Genomic DNA, 17,422 nt, shown 5'->3' with positions numbered 1-17,422 from the left:
TCAGAGCCAAGTGATTTCCAAGAGCAAAGGTTTTTCCTGAAGGTGGAGGTGGCTTTCCTGAGGGGCTTTGCTCTTATGGAGGGGAAGTAGGACGAGATGGATGACAAGGGAACAGTGGAGCAGGAGACAAATCCTTCTGAGGTCTGGGCTTGTCAGGAGCTATCACAGCAGCAGCTGGACTTTTTGGTCCAGGAAGCTGCCCTCAAGTCCCATGAGACGCTTTCTTCCCTGTCAGGGGCTTCTCCCTCACCAAGGACATTGCAAAAACATGACATTAAGGATCTCATTTTGTTGACAGCACTGCAGTTGCATGCTAGATAACGCAGTCACTTATTTTCCAGAATATAGACTTTATTTCTGAGGAAGCATATTTCCTGTAGGAATAGTAAATTCCTACTGAGATTTGCCTTTGGAATGGACAACACACCAAGCTACATCACCAGACACCCAGCTCCATTATAACTGTCCAGGAATGCATGCTCCCTGAGTATGAAACGACTCGTTACTGATTAATTAGCAAAAGCCTTTTGAGCCAGGGGTGGTTTAATCAGTAAGTGTGTGCTGTGCTATCATGTGCATTCATGAAGACTGAAAGTTCCAGCCTTTCCCCCCTGAAACTCCCACGTCTCATTTTATCAAGGACTCAAATGTAGAGCAAAATGAACCAAACATTCAAAATTTATGGGAAATAAAACCTTCTGGCAATGGAAAGGTACACTTTACATTCTGGGGTCATAGAAGTCTTCATGAGCAAAGGAGAAAAAAAGCATTTTCAGTAAATAGTATTCATCATCTCAGGACCCTGCCCTTTACTCTGGGAGAATAATTGTTTCTCACTCTGAGAATGATTAACAGGGATATTCCAATTCTGTCTCTGCCTTCCATACAAAGGCATGCGGACATTATGCTAGAATTTTTATGCTGAGAAGTTAAGTTATATTGTTTGGCAAATTAAGAAACTGGAAACATGACACACCTGTCACCTACCACCCCTGTTATTACCATAATCACTCATGTTAAGAGAAACGAGTTCCTGTTTTGGATTTCTACTGGGGGACAGGGTGATGGGAGGGATGGGTACTTGAGCTTTTGCCCTGGAAATTTTGCCTGAGCAAATCCTTAGGAACGTTTCAATCACAAAGAAAGCAAACTTACAAGCTGGAGGAGGAAGAAGCTGCTACGGCTGAGGTTTGGCGGCTGCTCAGGGAGCACATTCCACTCTTCCGAGCCTCCGAGGAGTGCCTTGCTCCTTTCCGGAAGGACTGAACTGCTCCCTCCCTCAAGGCGTCTTGCCGAATCACCCATCAAAGCCCATCAGCTGCCCCTGCATTTCCAGGTGGTGTGCATTTGGCTCAGATGAGCCTGGAGCATGGTGGATCCCTGTGAGCTGACTTGATCCAAACACTGCTCCCTGTTTTGAAGACCATGAGCTGATCTTGGTGAGTTTATATTTAGTGATGTCAGGGGCTAAAGTCAGTTAAAAAAAGATTTGAATGTAAGGGGACAGAACCTTTTAGGAAGCAATTTGACAATAGCTAACAACAAAGATAAAAAGGTTCATGTATTTTGACTTAGTAGTTTTACTTCTAAGAATTTATCCTAAGAAAATAAGTAAGTTTACATTCCAGGACTTATTCACTCTGGTGTTGCTTATAATTGCAAAAATTTGAAACGACCCAGTTGCCTAATAATTGGAGGTTGGTTAAATATAATAAATTCATCTGATGGAATGTTCCACAAAGACTTGGGAAGCACCATATAGTTTTAAAAAACATAAAAAATAATATTTACAGTATAATTGTCATTTTGTAAGGAAATATACATGCATTTAGAATCGAATAACAGACATATAACCAAATTCAAATAGAATTCTGAGTGAGGAGATTATGGGTGATCTTATAATTTTTCTATAACCGATATTTATAACATTTGTATTCAATATCATAATGTTATTTGAAAATGGTTCCACTCATATGCTGGCTTTAAGTTCTCATTCCTGAGAGAGAATCTGGCCTTTCTGGGGCTAGCATGGACCCACCCAAAGTTGGAATTAGTAAAAAGAGAACTGGGGAGCTGGAAGAGAGGGCAGTGAATGTGGTGGGAATGGCAGAAGTTGGGGTTTGGGGTTCTTTGCAGGGCAGCACTGGGCAGGGTTGGTGGGAGAGAGAAAGGCGCTGACTCAGAGTTCTCTGTGGGGAAGTGAGGTGACTTTCTTTCTGGGAGGATGGGAAGGTCAGCATGTCTTGCCCGGGGCCGCTGTCCTCTGACATGGGGTTATCATGAGTGTGGCAAAAACCCAACCGCCCTACATCCTGAGGAATGAGGTCAAGAGGTGAAGGAGGCAGCCCATGAAGGCACACAATTGCTCCATAGTCACTGGGTGCCCCTGAAGTGACTGTCACCTCGGGAGCTGTGAGTTGATTTTCTCACAATCCAGGCCCCACTCGCCTGAACCAGAATGACACCAACTGTGGAGACGTCATGAACAGGTCAAGGTCAACCACCGGTGATCCTGCTGACCCCTAAGCCTCTCACCCCAAGGTCAGCCCAATTTGTGACAGGCTGTGAGCCAGGAGGAAGATAATAGCGATGATATTTATATGCACTTCCCGGTTTACACGTAATTCCCGTGATGGTCCAGGTGAGGGGCTGTAGCATTCCTTTCAGAGAACAGGCATTTACAATCTGAGAAGAGCCACGCCGAGGGCTCTGGGTCTCTAACTCCATCTGTGACACCGTCTGCTGCCTTCTGGTGGCTGGGATTATATTCAGCAAATGCAGATGGACCGCCGCTCTTTCAGCTACCACAAAATGGAGGGAAGAGCAGTGGTATTAATGAACACTTAACTGCCCCTTTAAAATGAATCTGGGAAGTACTAATGAATAGCTTTGTAGATTCACTTAAGTCAACATCAGGAAGCCAGAAGACAGAATCAGCCATTTAGTGTAGACCTGCCAAAGGCAGGTGAAATGGATGTTCTTCACGCAGACTCAGGGTCTCGGTGGTCATCACCTGGTTGAATTTTCATTTGAAAATCAATGTTTTTGGAAAGCACATGACTTAAGGTCATGAAATTCAACCTCTGACCCAGCATAGCATCCCTAAAGCCCACCAGCCAGCCTCTGTTGAATACCCCCTGTGATGGGGACCTTGCTACCTCTCCAGGAGAACGGTTCATGTTTGCATAGGTATGGCAGGTAGAAAGCATGCCCACGGGACTGCAGCGTGAGGGTCATAAAAGAGCACTGGCTTGAAGGGAACGTGCCTCAGTTTCAGAGGTGGAGGGCAGGTAGCTGTAAGGATACCACATAGGATTACTATATCCAAATTTTAGAATTGTTGTTTTAATCCTGATGAGCAAATACTATGTAGGAGATACAGAAGTGCTTGCATAGCCTTCTTTGTTAGTGAGAGTGGTGCTGGGTAATAATATTGGTCTAGTACACGGTTCATTATTTTGTAGATCAAACTAGATTCCTACTTCCCATTGACTTCTGTTAGCTTCTCATGCAAAGCTTTAATTATAGTATATACAGTACATCCATCTCAGCTCCTCTACGAGACAGTTTTTGCCCTCAAGGAATTGATAATCATAATCTAGACTTGGTTGGTAGCAGACTGTACGTGGGAAGCCAAGTGGAGTTACAGGTTCATTTATTCAGTTTGTTACTTACTATTTTATGAATAGTATGTGTCTCCCCGTTTGGATTGCATATTCCTTGACTGTAGATCCAACATTGAGCACACACAGTACCTCACCAGCATGTGCTTGGTAATTATTTGTAGAAAACTGTGTTGTATGTAGCACATTGAACAGGTGCTGAAGAATTAATACAGTTAAAAATGACCAGCAAGCCAATCGTTTTATGTTAATAAAACATCATAATTTGAAGAGTACACTGCATTTATTTAAACCCATAAATTATAACATCTTAACACATGTAAAATTTTTGTATTTTTAAAGTGCTTTGAAAGATACTTATTTTTTTTAACAAGTGGAAAATAGTGTTCTTTAAAAGACATCAAACTTTTAGTGGAAAATGATATTACCAGAAGCATGTAAGGATTTGTTCATCCTCTTCAAGAAATGGGATTTTTATGTAAAATATATATGTAGCGCTGAATGCCAAAATGATGGGTATGTGTGGCTGGAATTAAAAATGAGATTTGCTAATAAACCCATCGGGATGGTGTCTTAAGTCAAGAACGACCCTGAGAGGGGAGAGGGAGGGGCGTTGGGTAATCAGTGCTTCCCGAGGTGAACTTCCTTGCCTTGTGATAGGTTTGTGTTAGTGGTCAGGACAGCCATTCAGACTGACAGTCCCCCGAACTTCTGCGGCTTCAGTGACAGGGACAGGAATGTGGTTGACTTGAATATTCTTCAGGCAGCCAAAAAAGGATTTCCACGCGGGAAGCTTCAGGGTTTTCAAATGAGCTGCAAGACAAAAGGAGAGGCATTTGACGGCTCATTCATACTGTCAAGTGAACGCACTCCGTTAAGAAACGGTCTTATTAGAGCTAAAGGGACCGGGGCTCTCAGTCCTCTCCTGCTTTAAGCAGGCACCCAGCACACCCCCTGCTGTGAAAGGTCAGCCACAAGGCTACTCTGCACGTCCTTCAGAGGAGGAGATTCCACAGCCCTAACCAATAGATAATGACTCTGAACTCTAGTGCTTTTCATGGGTCATGGAAGACCCATAAAATTAACCACCAGACCATTTGGAGGCACATGAAACAATGAAGGCTGACAAGGCTCTTTCCAGGCAAAATTCCAGTCTTGAACTTGACTCCATCTCACCCTGCCTGATTCCCCCATTCTGGCTCCACAAAGCTTAATTAAGTCACCAAAACTAAGTGCCTGGAGGGGAGAGACCAGTTTCTCAAGCCCTTTTCTGATTCTTTGTGATATCAGGCTTCTAGGTTCATGCAGCCTCTTAGGAGAGGCTTATAAATGATAGGCTTGGGACAAGAGAAAGCGGCAGCCACGTGGCCTGGGCTGCTGGGAAACGTTCTGTGGCTGGCCATCGGGTTTCCCCACAAGCTGGAGAAAGAGTCTCACTGTCTACACGGTCTAGCCAACGGCTGCCCTGCTGATAACCCAACAAATGTGATGCCCCCACCCACGGGTTAAGATGGAGATGTTAAGAGTTGACGTGGGACAACACGGGTGTAGAAGTCAGCACAGGGGTTACCTGGGACACCTCCAATGTGCAGGTGCTCCTGCGTGCGGGCAGTGGGGACGGGGTGCCGTCCAGCGGTGGAACTATAGTCTGCGTCCAGTTTCAGGTGCAGGATGTGCTGTTTTATGGTGACTGCAGGGAAAGAAAGCAGGTCAGGTCTATCACCTGAGAGCCCTGCCCCCTGTATAGTGTCTACACCGTGCACCATCATCGGCTTCTTTCTCACTCACTCCTGTTGGACCCGAGGGAGCGCGGCTCGCAGGAATTCCATCAACCTAAACACACATTCAACGAATTTCTCCCCACCAGGTGCTGTTTAGGTGCTTCCACATATATTACAGAATCTAATCCTTAAAATGAATCTGTGAGGAAGATATCATCGCTCTTGTTTCTCAGATAAGAGACTGTGACCCTCAATCATTGAGGAGCTTGGCAACACGGCTTGGTTAGAAATTAAACAAGTTGGGATTCAAGCCCTGGTTTCCTGTCTCCAGAGGCCAGTGCTTATTTCACATGATCTCTGGTTCTTTCCAAGAAGACACTGACTGACTGCTGAAAACGGACTCCAAAGACAGTGGCTTTTGACCCTCCAAATAAAACTCCTCCGGCGTCAACAATCTTAACCAACTGCAATGCAGTTAGCTTTCAAATTAGCCAAGAGGCAGCTACTTTTAACAAAAGATATTTTAGCCAATACAGGTTAATGTTTCTCCAAACTTGTATGCTCAAGTTATTCATAAAATAGCAGATTCGACTTGAGAGGTTATGCCTGTTCCCCGTCAAGTGGTTTGTCTAAATCGTTGGCATTAATATTAAATGTTGTTGAAAAAAATAACCCAACAATGAACTTTACCGATAGTAAGAGCAAACATTTACTGAGCACTTAGTACATATTGGACCCTGCTAAGCACTTCACACGCATTATCCCATTAATTTTCACAACCCTGGGAGGTGTACACTATTTTTACCTCCATTGTACAGATGAGAAAACTGAAGATAAAGAGAAATTAAGTAGCTTGCCCAAGGTCTCACAGGGCTGGAACTGAGACCTGACCTCTGTTCTTTGACTTCAGAGCCAAAATCTCAATCACAATGTTATGCTACCTTGAAAACAAACATAGCTTATCAGTTTGCTGGGTTCCAAAAAAAACTCAGTGTGTTATGGAGAACTGGAGCCATGAATTACATAAATACAACTGGAGTTGAGAATAGACATGTTCCCAGCACCTTAACCTGGTGGGCTGACCCTGGTCAGACACTAATGGATGGATGAACTGAGGGAGCGTTTGGGATGTTCGAGTCCAGATGGAAAGGGAGACTGTTTCAGTCTGTGAACAATAGGCTACTGGACGTCATACCTGTCACTGAGTGCCACTGTCCGTCACACAGAGATTGCTTTGGTGTGACCGATGTCAGGATCCCACCTGCCTCACTGCTCACAGAGGCCGTGACCTGGAACACACATGCATTTTCCTATTTCCTTCAGAAAGGCAGGCGGAACCCACTTCCTGCCATCTTCCCTTCCCAGCCCTTGCACCCTGACCGCCCAGGAGCACTCGAAATATGGGTACACCCTCCCGCACCAGGTGACCATAGAGGGACTAAGGCTTTGCAAGAGTCTCTCTGTTGCACCCCTTTCCAGGCAAGCAAGCTGCAAACCCAGGGCCTGGCCTGAAGTTACTGCCAAAGGTAAGGAGCCTTTCCCACTGACTCCCTACCCCGGTGCCATCAGGCCCGACTCAAAGGTTACTGATTGGCATCGAAGATCTGCCTTAGTTATTAGCACGTGACAGTAGCTCTGTTTAGGAGGATGTGTACAATTTGGGAGGCAAAAACGTTGGCTGAGGCCTACACCCAGCTGCAAGGAGCAGCCAATTATAATAATTCCATGAACGCAGGACTTAAAGAGGGTTCTCGTCCAAGGAATTCAGCAAGCTGACTGACTGAGTTTGCACTGGGCGCGTGTCAGGGGTCAGGCACTCAACGTGCTGTTGTGCAGAATCCCGCATTCCCACTCTGGGCCAGGATTCTCCAGGGCCTGAATCAAGGTCAATGAAATGAGAGGACTAAAATAAGCATGTTGATAAATAATTTACATCTAATTTGCATGTAAGCAGACAGTGCAGCCTTTTCTCAGGCAATTTTCAAGCTAAACAGTGTCACGGCTGTTAGGAAGGTTATCAGGTCTTGATTTCGTTTTGGGGGGATTATTTCCTATCCAGAAGCTCTCACCAAAGATGCTCCCCAACCCCTCCCCTGAAAAGCCAGCTTTGTCTGAACCACCGTTAAGCGTAGTTCCTTGCTTCTCGGGCCCGCAAGAGGCCTGCTCAGACTTAAAGCTGTAACTTAAATAAAAAGTGTCCAAGAGTTTTGACTACTGTATTTTATTCTGAGAGTTCTCCCTCACATTCAATAAACTGGAAGGATGAAGGTAAAAGAAAATGCTATATTATCAATCTTTGCTTTAAGGCCTTAACTAAGAGAGGCTTCCTGGAAGGATTTGGTTTGAAAGAGATTGTTTTGAAAAGGAAAGAGATTAAAAGTGGGTGGTGAACATAAGATATTGAGTAGGCCTGTGAGCAATGGGAAAGACAGAGCAGCAAAAGCACATGGCTGAAGAAGGAAGCCATGAAAAGCTAAAGGAAGGCTGGGTGGAGACCCTGTGGCCAGCTTGGCTTCAGGGACCAGAAGGGCTTGGTGAGCTGTGTAGAGAGGATAAGGGGAATCTGAAACTGAACCAGCAGATGCGGGGCATGGGCATGGGTGTGACATGGTGTAGACGGCTGGTGAGAAAATCCATCCCATGAATTCTGGTGCTGCCCTTATGAATAAAAGTAGAGGTGTGACAAGGGTGAAGGGGAGGTGAGAAAAATGAACACTTATTGAGTATATGGCAGCTTCTCTTCTCTTGACAAAAGCCCTTAAATATAAGCCTCATTCTCCACATTTTAAAGATAAAGAAATTGAGTCTGAGAGAGGTTAGGTAACTTCCCAAGGGCCCTATAACTAAGTGGTGGAGCTGGAATTCAGCCCAGCTTGTTTGAATTTGCCCAATTTTAAAGATGAAGAACAGAAAACATGATGACCAAATTACTTAAGGAAAAGGGTAAGTTAGCCCTGAAGTCAGGCCTCTTAAATACAAGATTGGATTCTACTCTCTACCATAACTCCACCTACCATGGTCTCGAGAAGTGGAATCTAGTTCTAATATAAATTCACACACCCTTCCCATGTCATCCGACAGCTACACACCTTTCCTGCCTCCATATAAACACATAAGTGCTCCCCGGGTTGACTTCCGATGTGAATTAGAATTCCAGTGAGACTTCTCGGGCGAATGCTGAAAACAAGCTTAAATTCTGGCCCCAAAAGCACGGAGTTAGCTTTCAAAACAAAAATAAACAAATAATAGTTTAAACATCATAATTCCAAAAAAAGGATAAGAGTTCTTCAGAATCAAAGCTATAAAGATATAAAGTCTTCCAAACTGCTCCTTACCTAGGATGACATGACCTCCTTCTTGAGAAAAATAGATGCCTTTCTCCAAAGAGCCATCCAAGCAGGGAGACACCCCAAAGCTTGCAGAAGCGGTGTCCAGGGGTTTCAAATCCAACTGAAAGTTCCTCAGGCACCCCACAAAGCTGTTTTGGGGGAGGGTCTGCAACCAAGCAGAAGTGAAAGCAAACTGTATTTCCCACAACTCCCAGAAATCCATGCTCAGCCAAGGTTAAGGGCAGGGGCAGGTGTCCCAAAAAGGAGGAAGGAGGGGGATTCATCCATCCTGCTTCCAAGAGTCAGGTGGGCTTGACTGTCTCCATTTTGGCTCCCTCCATGGTGCCAAAAAACCCAGATACCAGGTGCTTGGTGGGTGGTCGAAGTTTGAAGGTGCCACCAAACCAAGGGCAGGGGCAGGGGCAGTGGAGATGGCTACCTAGCGTGGAAACAAGAATACAGAGGGTGACTTGACCCTGGGCCACAGTCAGAGCTGCAACAGGGGAAATTTCCACCTTGCTGTTCACAGATCTCACCGTCTCTTTGCAGGTACAAAACACTTCTTAGGGTTTCATGAGCCCATGTGATAGCTTAATGCAGGGCGGCTGGCTGAAAAAAGAGGCCCAAAACATTCCTAAAATAATGAAGTGTAAAAAAGCTCCCCACACTGTTGGGCCCAGTGCACCATCAACAAATCACGAATGCCACAGGGTTAAGATCAGACACAGGGTGCGGGATCAGGGGGCTTGTGTGGAGCCCCCATGGCTGCCTAAAGCTGGCCTGAAACAAGGGCTCCTCACCTGGGGCTCAGGGATGAGCTTCTGGGGTTCTCTGACCCCTTAAATTATATACCAGATGTCTGTGTATTTTCCTGGAGAAAGGGGCTATAACTTTCATGAAATTCTCAAAAAAGTTAATAAATCACTGAATAAAATCCCTCTACTGTCTTATGGAGTAAATGCCTTTAGGACTGTGGAATCCTACACGACGGATGCAAGACATGATAATTTTAAGGGAATCTAGTGGTATTATAGATGCATGTGGTGTCAGCGTCAACAACAAAGTACTGATTGGGGCCCCTAAGAAATGTTAGTTTCTTCAGATTTGCCATCACGTATAACAAAGAGTCTGTATCTGACACCACGCTCAGGCTCTCCAGTTCAGGCCATAACCTAACACGGAATCACCAAAGACTGGCTGTACGTTTTGGTATTTGGAGGCAGCCACTGGTTGATTGGATGTTGCCCGCCCTTTGAAAGGATATGGAGGAGGGTATTCAGTGGTTTGCACTCTCAGGTTGAAGGAAGGCTGCGAATAGGACCTTGCTTGTAAAGGATGTTGTAAATGGGGTGCTACTGATTGTCTCAGATTTTAGGATGTTGAGTGTGATTTACCCGAGTCAAAAGAGCACCCAAATTGTGCCCCTGAATCACTACCCCATCCTGTGATTTCTCTGAGAGGGAAAAAGGTACAGAGGTTGCAGAAAAGCAAACATTGAGTATCCTCTTTAGCAATTATTAGTATGTTATACGTTATATATGTATTAGATACCATAATACATATACTATATTATGTTATATATTATTTATGATACATATATAAAAGTTATTATATACAACAAAGTAAAACAGTACTTTGACTTGCTGGGGCTTTGGCCCAAACCACAGTGCAGAACTCAAGTGGGCCAGGCTGAGCCCTGTGGAGACACCAAGGTCAAGGCCAGGTTAGCCTGACCCCCTAGAATCCACGCTGGCAGAAGTGACCTGCTTTGATTACGTCCATTTCTGGCTCAGATTTGAGTCTCGGCCCTTCCCCCGAGCTGCTAGCACACATCACACCAGAATGGGCACCAGTGGAGTGGGAAGGGGCAGGAGGGGCTCAGCGCCTGGCAGCACATTTGGAGGAGGACAGTTCCTGGGCCGGAGCTGTTGACGGGCCATCTTCACTTTGTGGGCAAAAAAGGCAAATCTGGGAGAAGAGTGACGGGGGGGTTCAGCCACCCCAAGTAATCAGGTGCAGTGAGCACTCTGGCCACGTGGAGAAGACAGGGGGAGGGCACCCACAGAACGCCACCCTGGGGCCACGGCCCCATCGGAGCCTTTGAACCTGACAAATCCTGGTACGCACCCTTCCTTCTTGGGGACAGACAGACTTGTGACTTTCTCCTTAGCCCAAATTTTCCCCAAGTTTGGTTCTTGAGATAATTTTATTTTAGTCACCAAATAACATTAAAATACAGATTCAGTTATTAAAATAATTTAAAGTATTTTGATATCCTTGAATATATGGTATAACTATAAAGCTTATAGGGTGACGTGTTCTTATCTGTGGCTCTGAAGCATAACTATTTACCTTTGGTTTCCCTGATGGAGACGATCCCAGGTAAACGGGTGCTCTGAGGCTGACGGTGGAATTTCCGGGCAAACTTCCCTCCCGGGCCCTCAGACCATCCACAACCAAGCGCCCCCTTTCTCCATCTTGCCCAAATGCCACCTTAAGGATAAAGAAAATAAGTTAATCGTATTCTTACCTTTGACAACAGGCATTGTAGTTTATTAGTGGTCACAGGAAATTTTTTTTTTTAAGTTTTTCTGTCCCTTCAAGTAGCTTTGAAAAATCAGAGGGTTTTCCCCATAGTATTGTCACCATCATCATCATTTTGTGAGATTATGTCAGATATTAAACAGAGTGAGCTTAAAACATGAACTAAAAAAAAGATTTCTCAAAAGTGAACAAAAATATATAAGTGCCTGGAAACTTATACAAAAGCTAAATAACTGAAGAACCAAAGGATCATAAATGAACATACATCCATGCAACAGAGAGGAAGGAAGGGAGTGTGCAGAGCTGAGACGGGAGAAGGTCACATGCTCCTCTGAGCAGGGGTCCTGGAGCAAGGGGCCAATGGCTACTCCTCTTCCAACAAGAGGATCAAGCATTTTAAACTCTTTGCTAGAAGTCAGGATCCCTGGGCTCTGGTGTGAATTCTGCCACCTCATGGCTACGAGACTATTCACTAATGACTCCCCAGTGTAGATGTCCAGCTGTGACCTCTGGCCTCTACTGTCTATTGACACCTGGGCTTGAATGTCTGATAGGCAGCTCAACCGCAGGATGTTGACAACAGAGTTCCCATTCTTGCCCAGCAACACCCACCTCCTGCCCATCTTCTCCCTCTCAGCAAAGGTTCCACTATTGACCCAATCACTGGCCCAAAATCACAGGACTTGATGTTGACTCCTCTCTTTCCATCAGCCAACCCTCTTGGCTCTGCCTTTAGAACACATCCTGGGTGGTCTACTCTCTCCCCCTCTACCTCAGCCTCTTGAACCAAAGGCAATAGCATCCATCTGGTCTACTTATTTCTATTTTTACTCCCTTTTAGACACTTTAGCTAAAGAGGGTTTTGAAAATATCAATCTGTTTGTGTAACGCTCCTTTTTTAGCTTCTCTAAAAGCTTCTCTAATGCTCTCTAAAAGCTTCAGAGAGACTCAGAATAAAATCCCAAATCCTCACCTTGGCCTTCAATGCTTAATGACCTGGGCCTGCCTCACTCTTTTTTTATTTATTTAATTTATTTATTTATTTTTGGCTGCGTTGGGTCTTCGTTGCTGTGCATGGGCTTTCTCTAGTTGTGGCGAGTGGGGGCTACTCTTGATTGCAGTGCACTGGCTTCTCATTGCGGTGGCTTCTCTTGTTGCAGAGCATGGGCTCTAGGCGTATGAGCTTCAGTAGTGGTGGCTCGCGGGCTCTAGAACACAGTCTCAGTAGTTGTGGTGCACGGGCTTAGTTGCTCCACAGCATGTGGGATCTTCCTGGACCAGGGCTCGAACCCGTGTCCCCTGCATTGGCAGGTAGATTCTTAACCACTGTGCCACCAGGGAAGTCCCCCTGCCTCACTCTTGAATCCCATTTCTTATCCTTTCTGTTCTGTTCATTCAGCTAATTCCTAACTTAGGGTCTTTGTACTTGCTGTTCCTTCTGCCTGGAAATCCTTCCTATAACTTTATATGATTGTCATCTTTTGGAGGAGGCCTTCTTTTACTGCCCTATTTGAAACAGTCTCCCTACTCGGCCACTTCCTTACCTTGCTTTAGTGTTTTCTCAAAGCAGTAGCTGACATTATATTGGGGATTTTTTTGTTTATGTGCTCCAGGATGGCAGCTTATTACATATTTGTTGAATGACTGAGTGAGTGTAACTTGTCAAGTCACTTAAGTTTTCTGAGTTCAAATTCCCTCGTCAGAAAAAAAAATACATAGGTCCCTTCTCGCCTTAAACTGTATTTCTTTAACCCTGGGACGCCTTCAGGCAAGAGCTGAGATGCTAGGGATGTGGGTGCTTACACCTGGGCTACAGAGAAGGCATTCCAGACTCACAGGGGGCCTGGAGACTGGAAACTGTCCTGAAGGAGAGAAATGGTCGAGGGAGCAAAGGGTGGGAATAGGCAAGGGGAGTGGTGCAGCCCAGGGAGGTGCATGGGGGGTTGGGGGTGGCGGGTAAAGAAGCAGGGAGGAAAGCCTGTCTTGGCATTTAGGATGACATCCACACATGGCACGTGCAGGAGTCTCTGGGGCTGAGGTGCTGGGGCGCTCTGTGCCTCTGACCACATGAGCTCTCCCAGTGCTTGTGCCCTCTTGCCGGGAAGAACGCTGAGACTCCTGTCTTCAGCTACTCGGCAGTGAACTTGGCCCCAGCGGAGGTTCTAGGGCAGCCCCAGCTCTCACCGTGTGCCACTTCCCGTCACTGCACTTCTCTTTGCTTTTGAGCTTCAGTTGTTTCCCTCCTGCTCCCAGTGCAAAGACCAGACGTCCTTTCGAAAGGTAAAGAGCCATAAAGGAGTTCTTAGTGCCTGTGTAAAACACGAGCCCTCTGGACGCCGTTGTCTGCAAGTCCACGGCAAACTGTGACCTGTGGGGAAAAGAAAGCAAAAGGCGAAGAAGGAAAATAAGAGGTTTTTAGTGTTTCTTCAAATCTCCAAAGCTGGGAGAGACAGTGAGAAGCAAAACCCTACAACCTCATTATTTAAATGAATAAACTAAGGCACTGATTGATTAAACGACCTGTCTCTTTGGGAATTTTTAAAAGCCATTGTATTTCAACTGGTAAAAGTTTTGTTGTATAATTTCCTTACCATATTGGGAAATAAGAGGAAGTTTTATGACAAACTCAGCTAGTGGCATTAAGTCCCAGCACATGGCAAGAAGGAAGATGCCTTACTTTAAAAAAAAAAATCTACATTTTAGAAAATTATGGTAAAAATATACCAAACATAAAGTTTACCATCTTAACCATTTTTAAGAGTACAGTTCAGTAGTGTTAAGTACCTTCACATTGTTGTGCAGCCAATCTCTGGAACTCTTTTCACCTTGCAAAACTGAAACTCTCTACACATGAAACAACAACTCTGCATTCTCTCCTCCCCCCAGCGCCTGGTAACCACCATTCTGCTTTCTGTCTCTATCAATTTAACTATTCTAGGTGCTTCATAGAAGTGGAATCACACAGTGTTTGTCTTTTTGCAACTGGCTTATTTCACCGAGCAGCCTTGATTGTTAAACCCAGTGAATATGCTTTCTACTTTGTATACATGCAGGGAGAGGAAAGTTGTGAGGAGAAGTCGGGGGACAACTTGAATAACAAGGATTTGATTTAAGCATCAGGTAAGCATTTTCTTCCCGTAAGACATATTTAACACAGTGGCACAGAAGTCCAGATCCACCTACCCTTCTCCCACCTACCCTTAACGTTTCTCGGACCTTAATACCTCGTCTATGGTGGAACAGGAATTAAGCAAGCATCATGCAGTAAAAGCAGAGAGTGAAAGTTAATATTTATTCCTTTGCATGATGGTTACATATCATAGGTACGTGTGGTTAAGCAAGCTTTACTTTCTATGCAAACTCACATCCATCCATCCATCCATCCATCCATTTATTCGTTCATTCAACAAATATTTAATGAATGGGTCATATGTACAAGGCACCATGGTGGGTACTGGGAACGCAGTGATGGATGGTTCATTCTTTGAGTGGTTTGTGGTGTGTAGGTGCCCTGAGGGGGTGCCTAAAAGTGTACTGGGAAAAGGTAATGGGAGATATGGGTGTCAATAGGCTATCATCAGGGACTTCCCTGGTGGTCCAGTGGTTAAGACGCTGCGCTACCACTGCAGGGGGCATGGGTTCCATCCCTGGTTGGGGAACTAAGTTTCCACGTGCCATGTAGCACAGCCAAAAAAAGAAAAAAAAAAAACGGCGGTCATCACCCATTCCTTGTGGTTTGTGTCCAAGTGCACACCAGACTGAGGGCAGGAACGGGGTCTATCCTGCTTAAAGCTGTATACCCAGTGCATGATACACAGGAGGCCCTCAAGAAATAGTTACTGAATTGAATTAAATGGCAAATGGAAAATGCTGGCAAATGGAAAATGCGGAGGCAGAATCAGGAAGTGGAAGAAATAATTACACTGTTACATCTCTTTGCTTTTTAATACTGTGAGGCTGAGCAAACACGGACATGCACTTTCATTCTTCAGATCTGCAAGTTTCCTTGAGGGTATAGTTCTTCAGAATGCAAAAGAAATCTATATTTGTGAAATTAAACCAACCCAATGGTGACACGGCTCAGTATTTCTCTTGGTGTAGCTGTGTATTCGTGCGGAGGTTTGGAGAACGAGGGTTAGCCAATTTAAGGAGGATAGTAGAACTTGCTACAGAATGAATGTACTTTATGTATGTGGGCTTGGTTATTAGACTTGACATTTGCTTTCCAGAATTATTTCTTCAAGCAATTTTCTTTCAGAAAAGACTAACTGACTAACACCCAAAAATGACATCAGTAGCTTCAAATCCTGGCATATGACACTGTAGCTATGAGTCTTTATTGCTGGAGGATAGGAGGGAAAGGCAGAGAGCAAAGTAGCATTTTTGTACATTCACCAAGAGGTTAAAATAGTGGTACAGGGTTTTACAGGAGAGGCCAAAAGTTTCCAGAATAGAAACCAGAATGAGAATAATAGAATAGTCCAAATCTTGCAACATCCTGAAAATATACTCTGATTGCTACAATACTGGGGACTAAAATAATTTTTAAATTATATTTCCTAAGGATTATTTTTTTCCCGCTTTCCTTTAAGAATGTTACTTTTTCCATTTATTATATATAATTCAGTGTTGGACAGGAAGATGCTGGGGTCGAATCATTAGAAGAAGCCGGATGACTCACCACAGTGAATGTGCTGAGAGAGAAGATGTAAGAAAGGGGCCACGGAGGGAGGGGGAGGGCAGAGGCAGGGGGGGCCGGGGGGTGGGGAGGCCGGGAAGAGGACAGCGTGGGCAGCATCTGCAGGGAGACTGCTGTCATTATGGTCAGCTTGACCAACAGAGCAGTGATGCGGAGTGGAACAGCCCCGGGAGGGGCTGAGAGGGTCACCGCTTCTGCCATCTGTCTGTCTCCGACTAGCACAGTTTTGGCAAATCAGGGATCCCCCGAATTTCCATGGGTCTACTGGAGTTGCCAGCAGCTGGCCGAGGGTCTCCTTTAGAACTCGGCCCCTCCCCTTTCCGGCCTTCACACCTGCCTGTGAATCACGCACTTGCTTACTGAGCGTGCCTCCAAGGGCCAGCTCCTTACAAGCAATGACCTCTCCTCCCTGCAAGCGAAACATTATCAACCCCACTTAACTGATGAGGAAATTGAGGTTCGAAGAGGTGTAGCAATTTGCAAAAACATGTGAGTCAGGCACAATTATGCCAAGTTTATGGAGAGGAAGCTGAGGCTTAGAAAAGTTGAACAGCAGCCTGCGGCGGCCCGGCCGTGGAGCTGCCACTCAGAGTTCCCTTCAGGAGACCCTGCGGCGGGGGCATGGCAGCCTGGCAGCCCCCAGTTGCCACGCTCTCAGAACCACAGTGGCACACAGGTGACCCCCAGCCAAGCACCGAGCTCAGCGGCAGAACTAGAGCCGGGCCATCGTGCCCAACACTGGACTCTTCTACGGGGTGATCTTTGCTTGTGATGCCCACCGGCCTGCCTGAGTCCCTTGGAGCTTCCCTGCTGTCTGATGCTCGTCCCACCCACGCCTGCCTTCCCCTCTCCTTTCACAGGCCGCAGGCCTGTGTCTCAGCTGAAGGTTCTCCTTGCCAGCTCCTGCTCTCCCCCTTTTATTCTGCACAGGAATAATAACTCTCTTGCACATCTGATCCCATCTTGACCTCTGCATCCCCAGGACCTGAACTGGCCTGTGGCCTGAGGTCACGCAGCCAGCAAGTGGCTGAGTGGGTGGATTGAAAGCCAAGGTCTTAAAGCCAGGTCTTTTGGACCCCTGGGCCACTCTGCCTCTGTAGAGAAGTCGTAAAGGAATTTTGGGCACCTTTTTATTTATGTCTCCTTCGAATCACATGAAAATGACAAGCCTTGTTTTCCTACTTTTTTTTTCTGACAGAATTAATATCTCTGCTCATTCCCTCCTCCCCAAAAGAGATGCAACTTGTTAGCACAAAAATTCCAAATGTATTCCCTAAAAATGATGGATCTGGCACCGAGTCTTCCTAAAAGAATGATATTCCTCTAACTGTAGAATGCAGGAGAAGAAAGGTGATTTATCATAGAAATAAACAGCACTTTTGGAAAGAAATATCAGCCTTATTTTTAGAACACCGTCAATTCTAAACCAGAGCCGAGCTGATTGTTTCAGCCTCTGAGCAGCACGTGTCACGGGTGCCTCCCAGTTGCGGGGAGGAAGCAGGCTCG

General features: G+C 45.5%; 1 protein-coding gene across 1 annotated transcript in view; it reads right to left on the bottom strand.

The window, feature by feature from the left end:
* Positions 1 to 4,196: 4,196 nt before the first annotated feature.
* The window catches only part of LAMA3 (laminin subunit alpha 3), a 238,643-nt gene continuing 225,417 nt past the window's right edge, over positions 4,197 to 17,422 (bottom strand). The window contains 7 exon segments of the mRNA XM_036874222.1: positions 4,197 to 4,436; positions 5,194 to 5,313; positions 6,540 to 6,633; positions 8,434 to 8,564; positions 8,680 to 8,839; positions 11,026 to 11,166; positions 13,402 to 13,585. Coding sequence (XP_036730117.1) covers positions 4,291 to 4,436; positions 5,194 to 5,313; positions 6,540 to 6,633; positions 8,434 to 8,564; positions 8,680 to 8,839; positions 11,026 to 11,166; positions 13,402 to 13,585 — 976 coding nt within the window. The 3' untranslated portion in view covers positions 4,197 to 4,290.

This window comes from Balaenoptera musculus, chromosome 14 (genome assembly GCF_009873245.2).
Source record: "Balaenoptera musculus isolate JJ_BM4_2016_0621 chromosome 14, mBalMus1.pri.v3, whole genome shotgun sequence".
Taxonomy (NCBI): Eukaryota; Metazoa; Chordata; class Mammalia; order Artiodactyla; family Balaenopteridae; genus Balaenoptera; species Balaenoptera musculus.
Note: the sequence above shows the minus strand (reverse complement) of the source record. Positions and strands in the feature narration are given on the sequence as shown.